This window comes from Myotis yumanensis, unplaced genomic scaffold (genome assembly GCF_028538775.1).
Source record: "Myotis yumanensis isolate MYYU_CA2020_CCGP unplaced genomic scaffold, mMyoYum1.0.hap1 SCAF_2, whole genome shotgun sequence".
NCBI classification, from domain to species: Eukaryota; Metazoa; Chordata; class Mammalia; order Chiroptera; family Vespertilionidae; genus Myotis; species Myotis yumanensis.
In genome coordinates this window covers 44,878,453-44,893,433 of record NW_027223753.1, presented here as the reverse complement: position 1 = coordinate 44,893,433, position 14,981 = coordinate 44,878,453, and the positions used below count along the sequence as shown (strand labels likewise).

The 14,981-nt window shown below is 36.5% G+C and overlaps 1 protein-coding gene across 2 annotated transcripts in view; it reads right to left on the bottom strand.

The window, feature by feature from the left end:
- ATG4C (autophagy related 4C cysteine peptidase) overlaps positions 1-14,981 on the bottom strand; it is an 80,172-nt gene that overhangs the window by 27,526 nt on the left and 37,665 nt on the right. For both annotated transcript variants that reach the window (XM_070405271.1, XM_070405270.1), the window contains 3 exons: positions 9,128-9,361; positions 5,154-5,484; positions 2,266-2,336 (listed from right to left, as the gene is read on the bottom strand). In XM_070405271.1, coding sequence (XP_070261372.1) covers positions 2,266-2,336; positions 5,154-5,484; positions 9,128-9,361 — 636 coding nt within the window. The remainder of the gene's footprint in view (positions 1-2,265; positions 2,337-5,153; positions 5,485-9,127; positions 9,362-14,981) is intronic.

Below are 14,981 nucleotides of genomic sequence, written 5' to 3'. Positions count from 1 at the left end.
CTTCAGATGCTAAAATAACGAGGCCAGAGTAAATGGACAGTCACAGTTTTTACATTAAGGGACATGATCAGTTTCTGTTGATCAGATAAATGAAAAAGAGGAGAGACACAAGGAAATCAAGTTAAAGTCCATGTTACAGGTAAGGGTCTGATCTAAATCAATGAGAGTAGAGAAGAGAGAAGAGATTTCAGAAAGAAATATTTTAAGTGCAATTGGTAAGCTTTGGTTGAGGAGAGTTGAGAATAAGTAAGTGTATGCATATGGACATGATACTATTAGAGAAAAAAAATAGGAAGTGGGGTAGAGGAAGTGATGAGTTTAATCTTAAACATGCTGAATTTGAAGTGTCTGAAAACATCTAGGTAGAGATATTTGAAGGGCAGAAGAAAATATAAGTTACCTCATATTGGCACAAGCAACATTGAAAATGTAGTTTCAAAAGTCCAGATTATAAAGGACATTGTACTGTAGTGTACAGTGCAGAGTCTTAACTACTCAAAGCCATGGAAAGAGATGCAATTACAAAGGAAGAGAATTCCAAATAAGAAGAGGATGCAAGGAACGGAAAACAGAACCTTTTAAAATACTAATGATGGCAGAGGGGGGAAAATTATTGATAAAATCTGGCTTCACCTAATTCCTAATCCTATAATTTATCAAAATACACTACACTGATATAAACTCTTCCTTTAGGATTCTGAAACATCAGTGTTAAAGATTTTTAAAACTACTTGAAATTAAACAAACCACTTATACTAATATAATGAGGAATTTTGTGTTGTTTAATTAACAATATGTAACATTTAAAGACCAAGGCTGTTTGTTAGCAATAAAAGCACAAAAGGCAAATTCATAAATTTATTTAATGGTTAATTGGTTAAGTACATCCTTTGGCTAATTAGTACTCTTAACACAACAAATTTTATTTGCAAGTCTTCCTAGCTAAAAAAAATATATATATATAAATATATATAGTACCTGTAAAAATCATACTCATCTGAAAATTTACAATTTTCATTTTCATATGTCTTTAAAAAAAAGACACAATTAACCTTAACAAAAAAACAAACAAAGTGCATGTGTACTTAGTTACCATTCTTTCCACATTATAAACACTACTTAGTTATCAGGGTAACCTTCACAAAATAAAGCATTTTGCAAATACCTTTATATTAAATATGATTGAAGTATATTTAACTTTCCCCAAACATTAACATATTTTATCCTGATAATGGCATTTCTATAAAAAATAAATTTAACAGTATGTGATGGCTTATTTAAAGGCACTTTTATTTTATTTTTATTTTTTAAAAATATATTTTATTGATTTTTTTACAGACAGGGAGGGAGAGGGATAGAGAGTTAGAAAGATCGATGAGAGAGAAACATTGACCAGCTGCCTCCTGCACACCTCCTACTAAAGATGTGCCCGCAACCAAGGTACATGCCCTTGACCGGAATTGAACCTGGGACCCTTCAGTCTGCAGGCCAATGCTCTATCCACTGAGCCAAACCGGTTTGGCAAGGCACTTTTATTTTATCAGCAAATTAAAGTCTCTATTTTACTCCCAACAGAGTTTGACATTATTATAGATATTGGTGCCCTGGCTGGTGTGGCTGAGTTGGTTGGAGCATCATCCCCAACACCGAAAGGTGGCAGGTTCAATTCCCAAACAGGGCACATGCCCAGGTTTCAGGTTCAATCCTGGTCAAAGCACATTCGGTAGGCAGCCACTCAATGTTTCTCTTTCTCTCCTTTCCTCTAAAATCAATAATAAATAAATACATACATACATAAATAAATATTGGTCATTAAACAGAAGACCCAAACAATAAAACAAGGCAAAATTCTGGACATTAGCTGCAACATTAGATAATGTACTGAAGCACTATTACAAAACAAATTCAAACGAAGAATTTTACCTCCTGGAAACATATCCATTGATGAGAAGGTACTTGGCACATACTCAGCCCAAGTATATATCTTTGTTAAATTTTCTCATCTAGCTTTTTCTAAAGTAGTCATTTTAAATATTGGAATTTTCTTTAGTAGCTTATTTTAGTATAGCAACTAATAATTCATAGTATATTAAGAAATATTTAATAAGTGCCTACTATGTGTAGGGGGTTACATAGGAACACAAATGTGTAAGACATGGTCCCTACCTTCATAATCATTTAGAATATAATTGGGATAACTTAAACACATATGAAAAAGTCTGACCAATTGAACAGATGAAAATTAAAATTATTTATATTCCTTACCTGTACAATCTTGCGCAACATAAATAGTTATTCCTCGTAAATCAGGGTGTCTTGCTTCTTCAACTGCTTTTCTAAGAAATAACAAGTACATAATTTAAATCCTAACTGTTCTTTTCAGTTGGTAAGTAAAGAGTTAATTTAAGAGGAAAGAAATCCATCATTTCCCTGACATTCTCATTTAACTTGTAATGTCTGCTTTCAAAACTACCATCTGAGTGGTACCAAAAATCAGGTCAATTTTTTCAAAGTTGATTATTACACTAAATTACTCAAAGAACATTAAACACTTGCTAACCAATGGTATTACAATATGCTTCAAGGTTTGCTTCATATTAACTGACTAGCAGTGAATTTCTATTTGTCCACTGGTACACGTATGAAAGTCTTTTTCTTTTCTTTTAACAATAACATGGCGTTTTTTTCCTTCATTCAAAAACCTGTATGGCATGAATAAATGAATTTCCTAATTTCAAGTCTTAGAATTCTATAGACCTAACTGCAAATTGAAAAATATTTCTAAGTGAGTATCATGTTCTCAAAGGTGTACAATATAGCCCTGGTTGTTGTGGCTCAGTTAGTTGAGTGTCATCCCATGCACCAAAAGATCATCAGTTTGTTTCCGGGTCAGGACACATGCCTGGGTTACAGGCTCAGCTCAATCCCCAGTAGGGGGCATGAAGCAAGAAGCAGTGGATCCCATGTTTCTCTTTCCCTATACCTTCATCTCTAAAATTAATAAAAGCATTTTTTTAAAGTGCATGATAGTTTTTAAAAATCAAAATATCTTGCCCTAGCTGGTTTGGCTCAGTGGATAGAGCGTCAGCCTGTGGACTGAAGGGTCCCAGGTTCAATTCTTGGTCAGGGGCACATGCCCAGGTTGCGTGCTAGATCCCCAGTGGAGGGTGTGCAGGAGGCAGCCGATCAATGACTCTCTCTCATCATTGATGTTTCTAGCTCTCCCTCTCCATTCCTTTCTGAAATCAATAAAAATATATTTTTTAAAAAATCACAATATCTTGCCCTGACCGGTTTGGCTCAGTGGATAGAGCGTTAGCCTGCAGACTCAAGGGTCCCAGGTTCAAGTCTGGTCAAGGGCATGTACATTGGCTGCAGGCACATCCCCAGTGGGGGGTGTACAGGAGGCAGCAGATCGACGTTTCTCTCTCATCGATGTTTCTAACTTTCTATCCCTCTCCCTTCCTCTCGGTAAAAAATCAATAAAATATATTTTTTTAAAAATCACAATATCTTGTAAAAGGGAATTACACAAGTTGTAGAAATATAAATATTTTTACTTAATTATATCTTTATAATCTTTAACTTAACATGCATGTTAACTTATTATACATGTTTGTTTATTAGTACAGAAGGATCAATAACTATGGGCCATAAGCCAAGTATGACCTGTGGTCTGGGATTTTTTGGTAAGAATGGTTTTTACTGTGTAAAGGCTTGTTTTTAAAAAGAAAGCAAGAAAGAAAAAAATAGAAAAGAAAAATGAGCAATAGAGACCTTATAAGGCCTGCAAAGGCTAAAATATTTACTATCAGGCCTTTTACAAAAAAGTTTTCTGCACCTTAAGAGTAGAAGCTAAGCGTTTATGCTTATGCGTTTATAAATGTCATACCAAGCTGAACTTGATATTATTAACAATCCATTTAATAACATTATGCAAATACTTTTTCAAATGTAGGAATCTGACCTATAAAATATAACAGCAATTTAATATAGTATGCAAAAAATTTGGTAATAATTTCAAATTTATAGATGACTCTAAATGGAATAAATTTACTACAACATACTATACTTGGATGACCTATTAATAATTCCATTTATAGTAATAATAATGGGACATATAACAAATAAGACTACTTTTTAAAAACTTAAGTAGTATCCAAATAAATGGCACATAAAAAGATGAGGTTGCCCTAACTAGTTTGGCTCAGTGGATAGAGCGTCGGCCTGCGGACTGAAAGGTCCCAGGTTCGATTCCGGCCAAGGGCATGTACCTTGTTTGTGGGCACATACCCAGTAGGGGGTGTGCAGGAGGCAGCTGATCGATGTTTCTCTCTCATCGATGTTTCCAACACTCTATCCCTCTCCCTTCCTCTCTGTGAAAAATCAATAAAATATGTTTAAAAAAAAAAGATGAGGTATAGAGAAATTTGACCTTAGACTTTTTTTTATATATTTTTATTGATTCCAGAGAGGAAGGAAGAGGGAAAGAGAGAAACATCAATGTTGAGAGGGAATCATTGATTGGCTGCCTCCTGTATACCCCCTACTGGGGATCAAGCCCGCAACCTGGGCATGTGCCCTTGACCGGAATTGAACCTGGGACCCTTCAGTCCACAGGCAGACACTCTATCCACTGAGCCAAACTGGCTAGGGCGACTTTCGATTTTTTTCTAACTATTCTGTCACAAACTATTTTACTATTATATAATTATAATACTAATAGCCCCATACATACAAGAATTTGATGTGTGCAAAGAAATGCTGAAAACATCCATTTTAGTTCTTGACATTTCATTACACTATCAGTACATTACAGCCCCTAAGTTATACTAAAAAAAAAACAAACCTGTAATGTTATGCATGTTACAAAGTTGAAAGAGTTGTTAGTATTTAGAATAATTCAATAAGGTAGTTTAATGAAAACCTGGTTAGAAAGAGACTTAGACATCTATATCTGCAAGCAAATGAAGAAAACTGTCAGCAAATGAAATGTAACTAGAGTTGCAAAACGGTGCAAATAAAAGCTCCTTTATGAATATTCTCACATAGTTAAACTTTAAAAGTTCCAATGACGTATATACACTGCAAAAATCAGTACCGCTGAGCCTGAGAACCTCTGCCATGAGATGAAAGATTGTAAGACATTTTACCTTAAAATGTGAGCCACCACAGCTGGTCCATACCAATCTCCAGCTTTTTTCCCAGACTTCTTTCCATATTCTATCAGTCGATGTAAGCCAAAGAGAGCCAAGGGGGAGTCACCAAACCAAGAGACGATTTTCCTGTGATAAATTTCATTTCGCATTTCATGATCATCAGAGTACCTCCCAATTGTGTCCTTCAGAGAAATTGTTGGGGTTTTGAGTTCTCTTTCCCCTGACAGCGATGCTTCAAATGATGCAGTAAATTTTTTTACAGTGTGGGAAGTCCATGATTCAGAGTCTGAATTTTCAATGTTCAAAGCATCAGGCCAGGTCCAAGCTATAGTAGTTCCAAAGCAAGGTGTTCAGATCTTTTAAACAGTTAGACTTTAACAATTCTTCTAAAATAAGTATGCAGCATTTAAACTTAGATGGGTTACTAAACTAAAATAGCAAGCTCAGAAAGAGGTAAATTTATAGAGACAGAAAGTAGATTAATAATTGCATATGGAACAGGAGTGTATTGGGAGTAAATACTAATAGATATGAGGTTTCTTTGGGGGATGATGAAATTGTCCTAAAATGAGATTATGGTGATGGTTGCAGAACTCTGTAAATCTACTAAAAATCATTGAATTGTTCACTTTAAATGAGTGAGTTTATGAAATGTAGATTATATCTCAGTAAAGTTGATTTAAAAAAGAGAGAGCAATGGAGGAAAAAGGGGACATATGTAATACTTTCAACAATAAAGATTTTTTAAAAATAAAAACAACAAAGCAAATAAAATCCAGCCAGTTTGGCTCAATGCTTGAGTGTTAACTTATGAACCAGAAGGTCATGGTTCGATTCCCAGTCAGGGCACATGATCAGGGCACATGCCCCAGGATGCGGGCTTGATCGATCCCTAGTAGGGGGTGTGCAGGAGGCATCCGATCAATGATTCTCTCATCATTAATGTTTCTATCTCTCTCCCTTTCCCTTCCTCTCTGAAATCAATAAAAATATATTATAAATAAATACACTTTTAAAAAAGCAAATAAAGGCATGAGTGGAAAAATAGGTCAATATATTGATAATGCTTACTTTTGAGTAGCAATATTATTCTCTGGACCAGGGGTCCTCAAACTACGGCCTGCGGGCCACATGTAAATACAAATATTGTATTTGTTCCCATTTTGTTTTTTTACTTCAAAATAAGATATGTGCAGTGTGCATAGGAATTTGTTCATAGTTTTTTTTAAACTATAGTCCGGCCCTCCAATGAATGGTCTGAGGGACAGTGAACTGGCCTCCTGTTTAAAAAGTTTGAAGACCCCTGCTCTGGACTCTTCTATAGTTTCTATAATTTCTAAAATTGGACTGTATTACAAAAAAAGAAAGCGAGAGAGAGAGAGAGAAATAGCAAACTCAGACACACATAGACAATTCTGAATATGCTTTTTTTTTCTTTTCTTTGACAGCACTGAGATGGGATAAAGACTTTTGTATTCCATTACCTGTACTGCTTATCAGATATCCAGTCTTGACCACCCAAAGGCACAGTGAACATATTCACTAACATTCAGAGGATTTATGAAAGAATAACTTCAGAAAACAAGTTTGTTTTGGTTATGTGTTAAAATAGAAGTCTGACTATGGCAATTTTAAATATTTCTTAATTTTTTTTCTCATACAATCCTTTCAGAATAACGTAATCATTGTCTAAGGAGTAATATGAATTTGCCAGTAAATGAAAAGGTATAATAAATAAAGTCATTAAAGATCAGCATTCTTAAAAAAAGTCAACTTTTCCACAATGTCACTGTTTTAAATAACAAGACAGTCCCCAAACATAGATGTAATTTCAAGTTAACAAAATGAGTCCTAGATTCAGAGATCTAGTCAAGACTATGAAAAATATTTCAATTCTTGCCCTAACCGGTTTGGCTCAGTGGCTAGAGCGTCGGCCTGTGGACTGAAGGGTCCCAGGTTCAATTCTGGTCAAGGGCATGTACCTTGGTTGCGGGCACATCCCCAGTCGGGGGTGTGCAGGAAGTAGCTGATCGATGTTTCTCTCTCATCCATGTTTCTAACTCTCTATCCCTCTCCCTTCCTCTCTGTAAAAAATCAATAAAATATTTTTTAAAAATATTCCAATTCTTGCCCCTGACTTCACAATAAATCCATCCCAGAGTTTAAAAATTATTCTTCCTTGCATTATTCACACCACTTTTGAATAAACATTCTCCACATGATCTCATCAATAATCCCTACAGAAAGGTTACTAAATATTTGCCATGCACTCAGAAAAACTAACAAAAAATGACAGCACTTGGTAACCATATAGGGTAGCCTAAAATGGTAAACTAAAATCCTCCCACAAATGTACACATTATAAAAAAATGTACTAATAGGAAGGGTAAGGAAGGTAGCACACTAGAAAAAAAAGATATATGTAAGTTAGGTATCAATGACATTTTTGAGAGTCTAAAAGACTAAATATGATGACCTTATTAAGAAATGCCTAATCAGTTTAACTGATTACTGTCATATCTATAAAGATAAAAATAATTTTAAAGCATTATTGATATATAGAGAGAAAATAAAGAAGTGTAAAATTTGTTACAATAATGTAAATTTAAATAATATAAAAATATTAACTATCTGCTCAAAGTCACTGCTATTGACCTGCCCGGGATTTATTGAACTGGAGATAATCCAGAAAGTTCGATCAAAAATCTATATATGTAAAAGCCTAAGTGACTGGCTGACCAGCCAACCAGCCAGGAACTATAACACGCACTGACCACCAGGGGGCAGACACTCAACGCAGGAGCAGAAACCACAGGCATGGAAACATAGAACAGACTGATGAATTTCAGAGGGAAGGGGGAAAGGGGAGGGCAGGAAGAGATTAACCAAAGGTCTTATATGCTAACGAGCGGCCCAGTGTACAAATTTGTGCACCAGTAGGATCCCTCGACATGGCCTGTGGGGATCAGGCTAACACCAGCTCTCCGACATACCCCGAGGGGTCCTGGATTGCAAGAGGGTGCAGGCCAGGCCAAGGGACCCCACTGGTGAACGAATCTGTGCACCGGGCCTCTAGTCTATATTAATAATAGAGGAATATGCAAATTGTTCTGGACACCATCACGTAACGACCAATCAGGACAGGGGCAGGGCCGCAGCAGAGAGCTCTCAGCACGCCTGCGCCGGGGGTGCGAAGGGCGTGGAGAGGAAAGGAGAGTAGATAGGCAGTTAGGGGGATCAGGCCAGGAGGGGAGAGCAGATAAGCAGTTAGGGGGATCAGGCAAGGAGGGGAGCACAGATAGGCAGTTACGGAGATCAGGCCGGGTGGGGGGGGGGGGGGCAGATAGGCAGTTAGGGGAATCAGGGCAGGAAGGGAGAGCAGTTAGGCAGTTAGGGGGATCAGGCCAGGAAGGGAGAGCAGTTAGGCAGTTAGGGGAATCAGGCCAGGAAGGGAAAGCAGTTAGGCGGTTAGGGGGATCAGGCCAGGAAGGGAGAGCAGTTAGGCAGTTAGGGGGATCAGGCCAGGAGGGGAGAGCAGTTAGGGGCATCAGGTAGGCAGGCAGGCAGGTGAGCGGTTAGGAGCCAGTGGTTCCAGATTGCAAGAGGGATCCCAGATTGGAGAGGGTGCAGGCCAGGCTGAGGGACACGCGCCCCCCCCCCCCCATGCACGAAATTCATGCACTGGGCCTCTAGTAAATAAATAATAACCACACCAAAACTTACTTAATTCATGGTAGTAACCAAGAATAATAGGTATGTTCCACATGTGTTTTTGAAAGGGGAATCATGAAAGGTTATGTATAAGTCATACCTCACCCAATTCAATAAGGATGCAATATTTTGGATTAGTTTCAACTTTAGAAGACATTAGGGAGTCAAGAAATTAACCTCAGGGAATTTTATGCAGTTTAAAAGCTGGCATTCAAATTAAAATAAAACAAAACAATAAAAACAGATATTTGATTTACCTCTACCAAGAAAGTGTAGTATGAGTCCTTGAGCCAATAGCATCTGGCCAGTTCGTAATGTACAGCCCCAACCACAGTCTGTTGTCAAAGATGAGCCTTCTATTTGAGGAAATTCTTCCCTGTAGGTCAACCATATTCTTGAAATAAAATCTTTACGAAATTCTTCTACATTTCCCGAAATCACATGATCTTCTATTGTACATCCTGATCTTGCAGGTAACAGTTTATTTTCATCTACAAAATGAAAATATAAATTATAGTCTAAATATATGCTGAGATGTCAATAATGATATTATATGCCATTGTTATCCAAATGATAGAGTATGTCACAATTTTTCTAATCTTTTTTTCTATTTAAATGAAGATAAATCTTATTCATCCTAATCAGACTATTCTGAAAATCAAATGAGAATGAACTTTGAATGTTTTGTATACTCTAGCACTAATATATTATCAGTAATATTGTTGTTAATAATAATATCCTATAGTCCAAACATAATTGACTCTTTTATGAGGGGATAATATAAATATATCTTTTCTTTTTGCCTCATTTGGCTCAGGATATAGATATTAGTGCTCTCTAAAATGAGATCTGCGATAAAAATATCATGATTGTCAATGCATAAAAAATGTGTTTGAACTTAAAATCAAATAAAATATGCACACTGTATTCATTGGCATGAATATTTAACTCAAATTATAAAATCAAAACCAAGATAAAGAGTAAAAATATAAAATTCTTATAGTTATCCTTTTATGTGAAAATATAATTTTTTAAAAATTGTTGCAACCCATATATATCATTTTTAAAGGCTTTTTCAAATTGATTACCTCTAATATAATTTCTATGTGAAAACTATGATCACTGTTTTCCCAATATTTTATAAAACACTAGTGCTAAAAATGAACTAACATTCCTTGATTACTCTGAAAGTCTTAATAATCTTTACAACCTCAAAATGCAGCACAATGCCTAACACAAGTAGATCCTAATAAATGTTGGTTGGTTTGGTGGCTGGGTGGTGGGTAGGTAAATCTGCCTACGACTCTCAATTCCAAGGAGTTCAATTTCTAATGCCCTTCAAGAGGATGCTCAAGCAGCTTTATCATGCTTTTATTCCTCATCCTTCCTGCACCTATTCTTCTTCAAGGCCATTTTGAAAAAATTAAATCACCCAATAATAAAAGCCCAGCGACCAAACAGTGGAACGACCAGAACGACAGATTGACCAGTCACTATGATGCGCACTGACCACCAAGGGGCAGAAGCTCAACACAGGAGCTGCCCCCTGGTGGTCAGTGCACTCCCACAGCGCAAGCATCGCTTTGCTGTTGGGGATAAGCAGTGCTCCCACAGCGGACAGGTCCCCACAGGCCACACCCCCCACCAGTGCACAAATCCCGTGCACTGGGCCTCCAATACATCCTATATAATAAAGAGCTAATATGCTAATTAGACCGAACAGCAGAACAAGTGTCTGGACAACCTTCTAGACGAAGCCGGGGCTGCAGGGCTGGCCAAGGTAGTCAGGGCTGTGAGGGCCGAGCTCCTTGCAAAAATTTTGTGCATCAGGCTTCCAATATATATATATATATATATATATTCAGCTTAATGGAGCTAAGTTGCAGCATATAGTTTCAACAATAATAAAAAGAATAAAAGCCAAGCCCCATTATCAATGAATATCTCTCAATGTTAGAGGTTAAACTTAATTAAACATAAAATGCCTGAAAATTGAACATGGCACTAAAAATATGTCCAAAATTTCCACTTTAGAGACATTTAACTTTAAAACTTGATACAATAGTTTCTAGTAACTCTCACACCTCATCCTGTGGCTTGCCAAACATATAGTTCCTAACCCCCTACTTAGAAGTAGTTACTTCCTTATCCTCTGAAGATCTAGACTCCTCTTAATATTTACTCTAAATATTATTGGAAAACTGCTAGTACTAAATGAACTTTGTTGTCCTGTTAACTTTCCACTATCTGACTGATTTTCCTTTGTCACAACTTGAATTAATTACATCTGCAGCCGTGCCTGGACCACATTCTTAGAAGTGTGTTGTCAGGTGATTTTGTAGTTGTGCAAACATCAGAGTGCACTTACACAAACCTAGATGATATAGGTATACTACTATATAGCTATGCTAAATGGTATAGTCTATTGCTCGTTGGCTACAAACTTGAACAGCACTTCACTCTACAAAACTACACACGAGGTCAAATCAAGCATGAGAAAACAATGCAATCAAGAGATGTAGTAAACACAAGATGTATGAGACTTCTGGTAGCCTAACATGGCATCGTTTTACAGCAAAAAAAAAATTGATAAGTAGAAAGAGTATTCTCTAAAATAACAATTAAAAGTATAATACAGGAAATACAGAAACCAGTAACATAGTCATTTATTATCATTATCAAGTATTCTGTACTGTACACAATTGTATGTTATACTTTAATACAAATTACGATAGGGATTTTTCAGCTCCATTATAATCTTATGGGACCACCATGTACTAGGTATATGAGGTCCATCACTGACTAGAACATTATTATGCGGGGGATAACTATATACTGTTTTTTAAATCTACATCTGCATCCCTCCAGATTTCAAGTACCCTAGAATAGAAGGAATATATTTTTTTAAAAATTTTATGTATTGATTTGAGAGATAAATTTGTTGTTCCACTTATTTAGGCATTCACTAGCTGTTTTCTGTATGTGCCCTGACTGGATTGCGAACCCACAACCGTGGCTTATCAGGACAATGCTCTAACCAACTGAGCTACCTGGCCAGGGCCAAAGAGAAGGAATAGGTTTATCTTGTGCTCCCCTGAATCTTCAGCACCTGCCACAGAGTTCAGTCCATAGTAGATGTGCAATAAGCATTTGTCAGATGAATGTAAAATAAATGGAACCAAAGGAAAAACCCATTTTTTTGTTGTTGTTATTTGCTTTGCTTTTGTCTTTTTGTTGTTGTTTTTTATGACAGAAGAGACTGGAGAACTTTATGAAGGATAGGAATGTCTGACAAAAACCCATTACAAAAAAATAGGAAAGTTGATAAAGCAAATAGAAGAGAATTTCTGGTAATAGTGAAGGCTTAGTCAAGGCTGACTATCACAATCAGAAATCACAATTAGACAAGCTAATATGAGAAATAGTCAGAATTTAAGCAAATTACAAAATAAAACCTTAGGAGTACAGCTTTTTAGCAGATGTGGGGTAAATTAGATATGCATATGTTTTAAAAATGGGAAGGTATTGAAAGTTGGACAAATAACAGAAAAGAGACTATTAAAACTGACCAGGCACATAGGAAAGAAAACCCAATGGAACTACTAGAAATGAAAAATATAATAACTAAAAATGAGAGCTTAGTGTAGGATTAATTACATACAGCTCAGGAGATAATTAAAGAACCAGAAGTAAGAACTAAAGAAATTATTCAGGACATAGCACCGAGAGACAAAGTAATAGTAAATATGACCAAAGAATTTCAGAGACATGGAGAAAAATCTAACAGAGCGATTTATCAGAGATACAAAAAGAGAGAATAGGAAGAATGGGGAACAGTTGTAATTAAAAGTGGCTGAAAAATTTTCAGATTTTAAGAAAAATATGTCAAAGCAATCACTTCTATACCCATGGCTTCAATAACTTTCTATATACTATAATAACAATACAATTTTAAGTGTTTTTATTTAACAATTTTATTTTACATAGAATGCCTCATTTACTAAAACCAGATTCCAAATTGCTCTGTGAAAACAATCACAAAAAAATGTGATATTAGCATGTTAACTTTAAGAAATTTCCCTAATTGTTTTTTTGTGTGTTTGATTTAATGTGTGCTATTTTTTTAAATATAAGTTGGGATGTCACATAACAAACTTAGCCAAAATAAATTTATAACAAACCTGCAACCAGAGAGCTCCACTTCTATGTTCCACACACAGAGCCAAAAGTCATCTTCCTCCCCAAACCTCCTCCTCCTCCTGCACTCCCTATCCAGGAGAAAGTCAGTCTATCTAACCACTCGGGCTCCTCCTTGCCTAGAGCTGGCTTTCCCAGGGCAGGACACCAGGGACCAACACTGGTTATGCCCGGCATCCCCACCCCTAATTCCTTCCCCGTCGTGTCTAGCCAGTTTCTCTCTCAACTACCTGAAAGCCCAGTTCTTTTCCCTATTTTCATTTTTCAAGCCTGCCTGAGACCCTCCAGTCCTCAGTCTTTCCTATGTATCGCTCTATTTAAGGTCTTGTGGGACTATATGAAGACTTTGGGGTATATTTTTTTTCCTTTCTCAATAACAACTTTAATATCCCAACATTGGAGTATTTATCCATTGTTACCTATCCAGATGGTACCTAAGTGAAGGAATCAAGTTAAGGGCTTAGTGGTACCCTTGCTCCAACCTGTTAAGCGAGTTGATACTCAGGACAATTCACGTGAAAACAATTTAGGGTTTGTAATTTAAGTTCAAAATAGAGACTGACATGGGAGAGGCTGTATGGTGTTAAGTGAGGTGCTTTCAGCATCTCAGACAGAAGCTGCCTTATTCGTTCCAACTATAATTTGAACACAGAAGGAAAGAAAATTGTGGGAAAGAAAACATAAAGTAACTGAATGATGTGAGATGTGACTGCCAGTGCTGCAGAAGATAGTTTTTTGTTTGCTTGCTTGTTTTTTACCCAAATGAGAGCCCACAGAGTTCTGATTACTTTAAAATTTCCACTTTTACACAAATATGTTTTAGTCTTACTTCAGTGATTTAACAGACTTCTCTTTTACACTGACTGTTCTAAAAGAGAGGTGTTGTGTTCTTGAGACTGTTGGTTAAAAAAAAAAAAAAAGAGGAAAACAAATTTAGACTTTAATTTGTAACACAAAGTTTGGGGCATTAAGATGCCAGATCCTCCACAACAATGCTTGTCTCCATGGCTCCCTCTCCTCTCCCCTCCTGTGGATAGAATCCTGTTCAACTTTAAGAGTGCTGAGGTAAGCGCAGCCAGCTTGGTTCAAGGGCTGAGCATCGACCCATGAACCAGGTCACAGTTCGATTCCCAGTCAGGGCACATGCCTGGGTTGCGGGCTCGATCCCCAGTAGGGGACGTGCAAGAGGCAGCCAGTCAATGATTCTCTCTCATCATTGATGTTTCTATCTCTCCTTCTGCCATCCTCTCTCTCTCAAATCAATAAAAATATATTTTTTAAAAAGAGTGTTGAGGTAAACGTTCTAAAGTTCAATGGCTGAGGTGTTGGGGGGGAGAAGAGGGAAGAGAGAGGGAGGAGAGAGGAAAAAGAGGAAATGTTTGATTAAAATAGTTATGGGTAACAACGTGGCTAGTAAAGACTGCATTCTTTTAAGAAAAAAACATTGTCATAAAGATGTTAAAGCCCCATTTGTCTCACTTAAATGCCAGAGATTATTTTATTTCATAGAGGAAATGTATTATAGCTCTTATTCTATTTAAACTTTAGTTAAGCTCTTAATTTCATTAAAAGTTAGATTAAGCCTGTGAGTTCACCCAGATGGGATGTGGCTTTGTAAATGGGAAGTACTCTTTTTTTCAGAATTACTAAGATAGTCTTGTGAAAAATGAACAAATTATGTGAATTGTGCCTTTAAACAAAAAAGCAGATAATTATTTGTAAAAACTTCTGCTCTGCTTGGTTCTGTACAGTAAGCCTCTGAGTGATTTTACAAACCAGTTAGTAGATGGGTAGTGGTAGTGATAGAAACCAAAATAGGGCCTTTATATAATTCTTTTTTAAAGATTTACAACTCATTTTCATGTATATCTCATTTGGGTCTTCTAACTACAAATAAGGCCCATGTATAGTCTC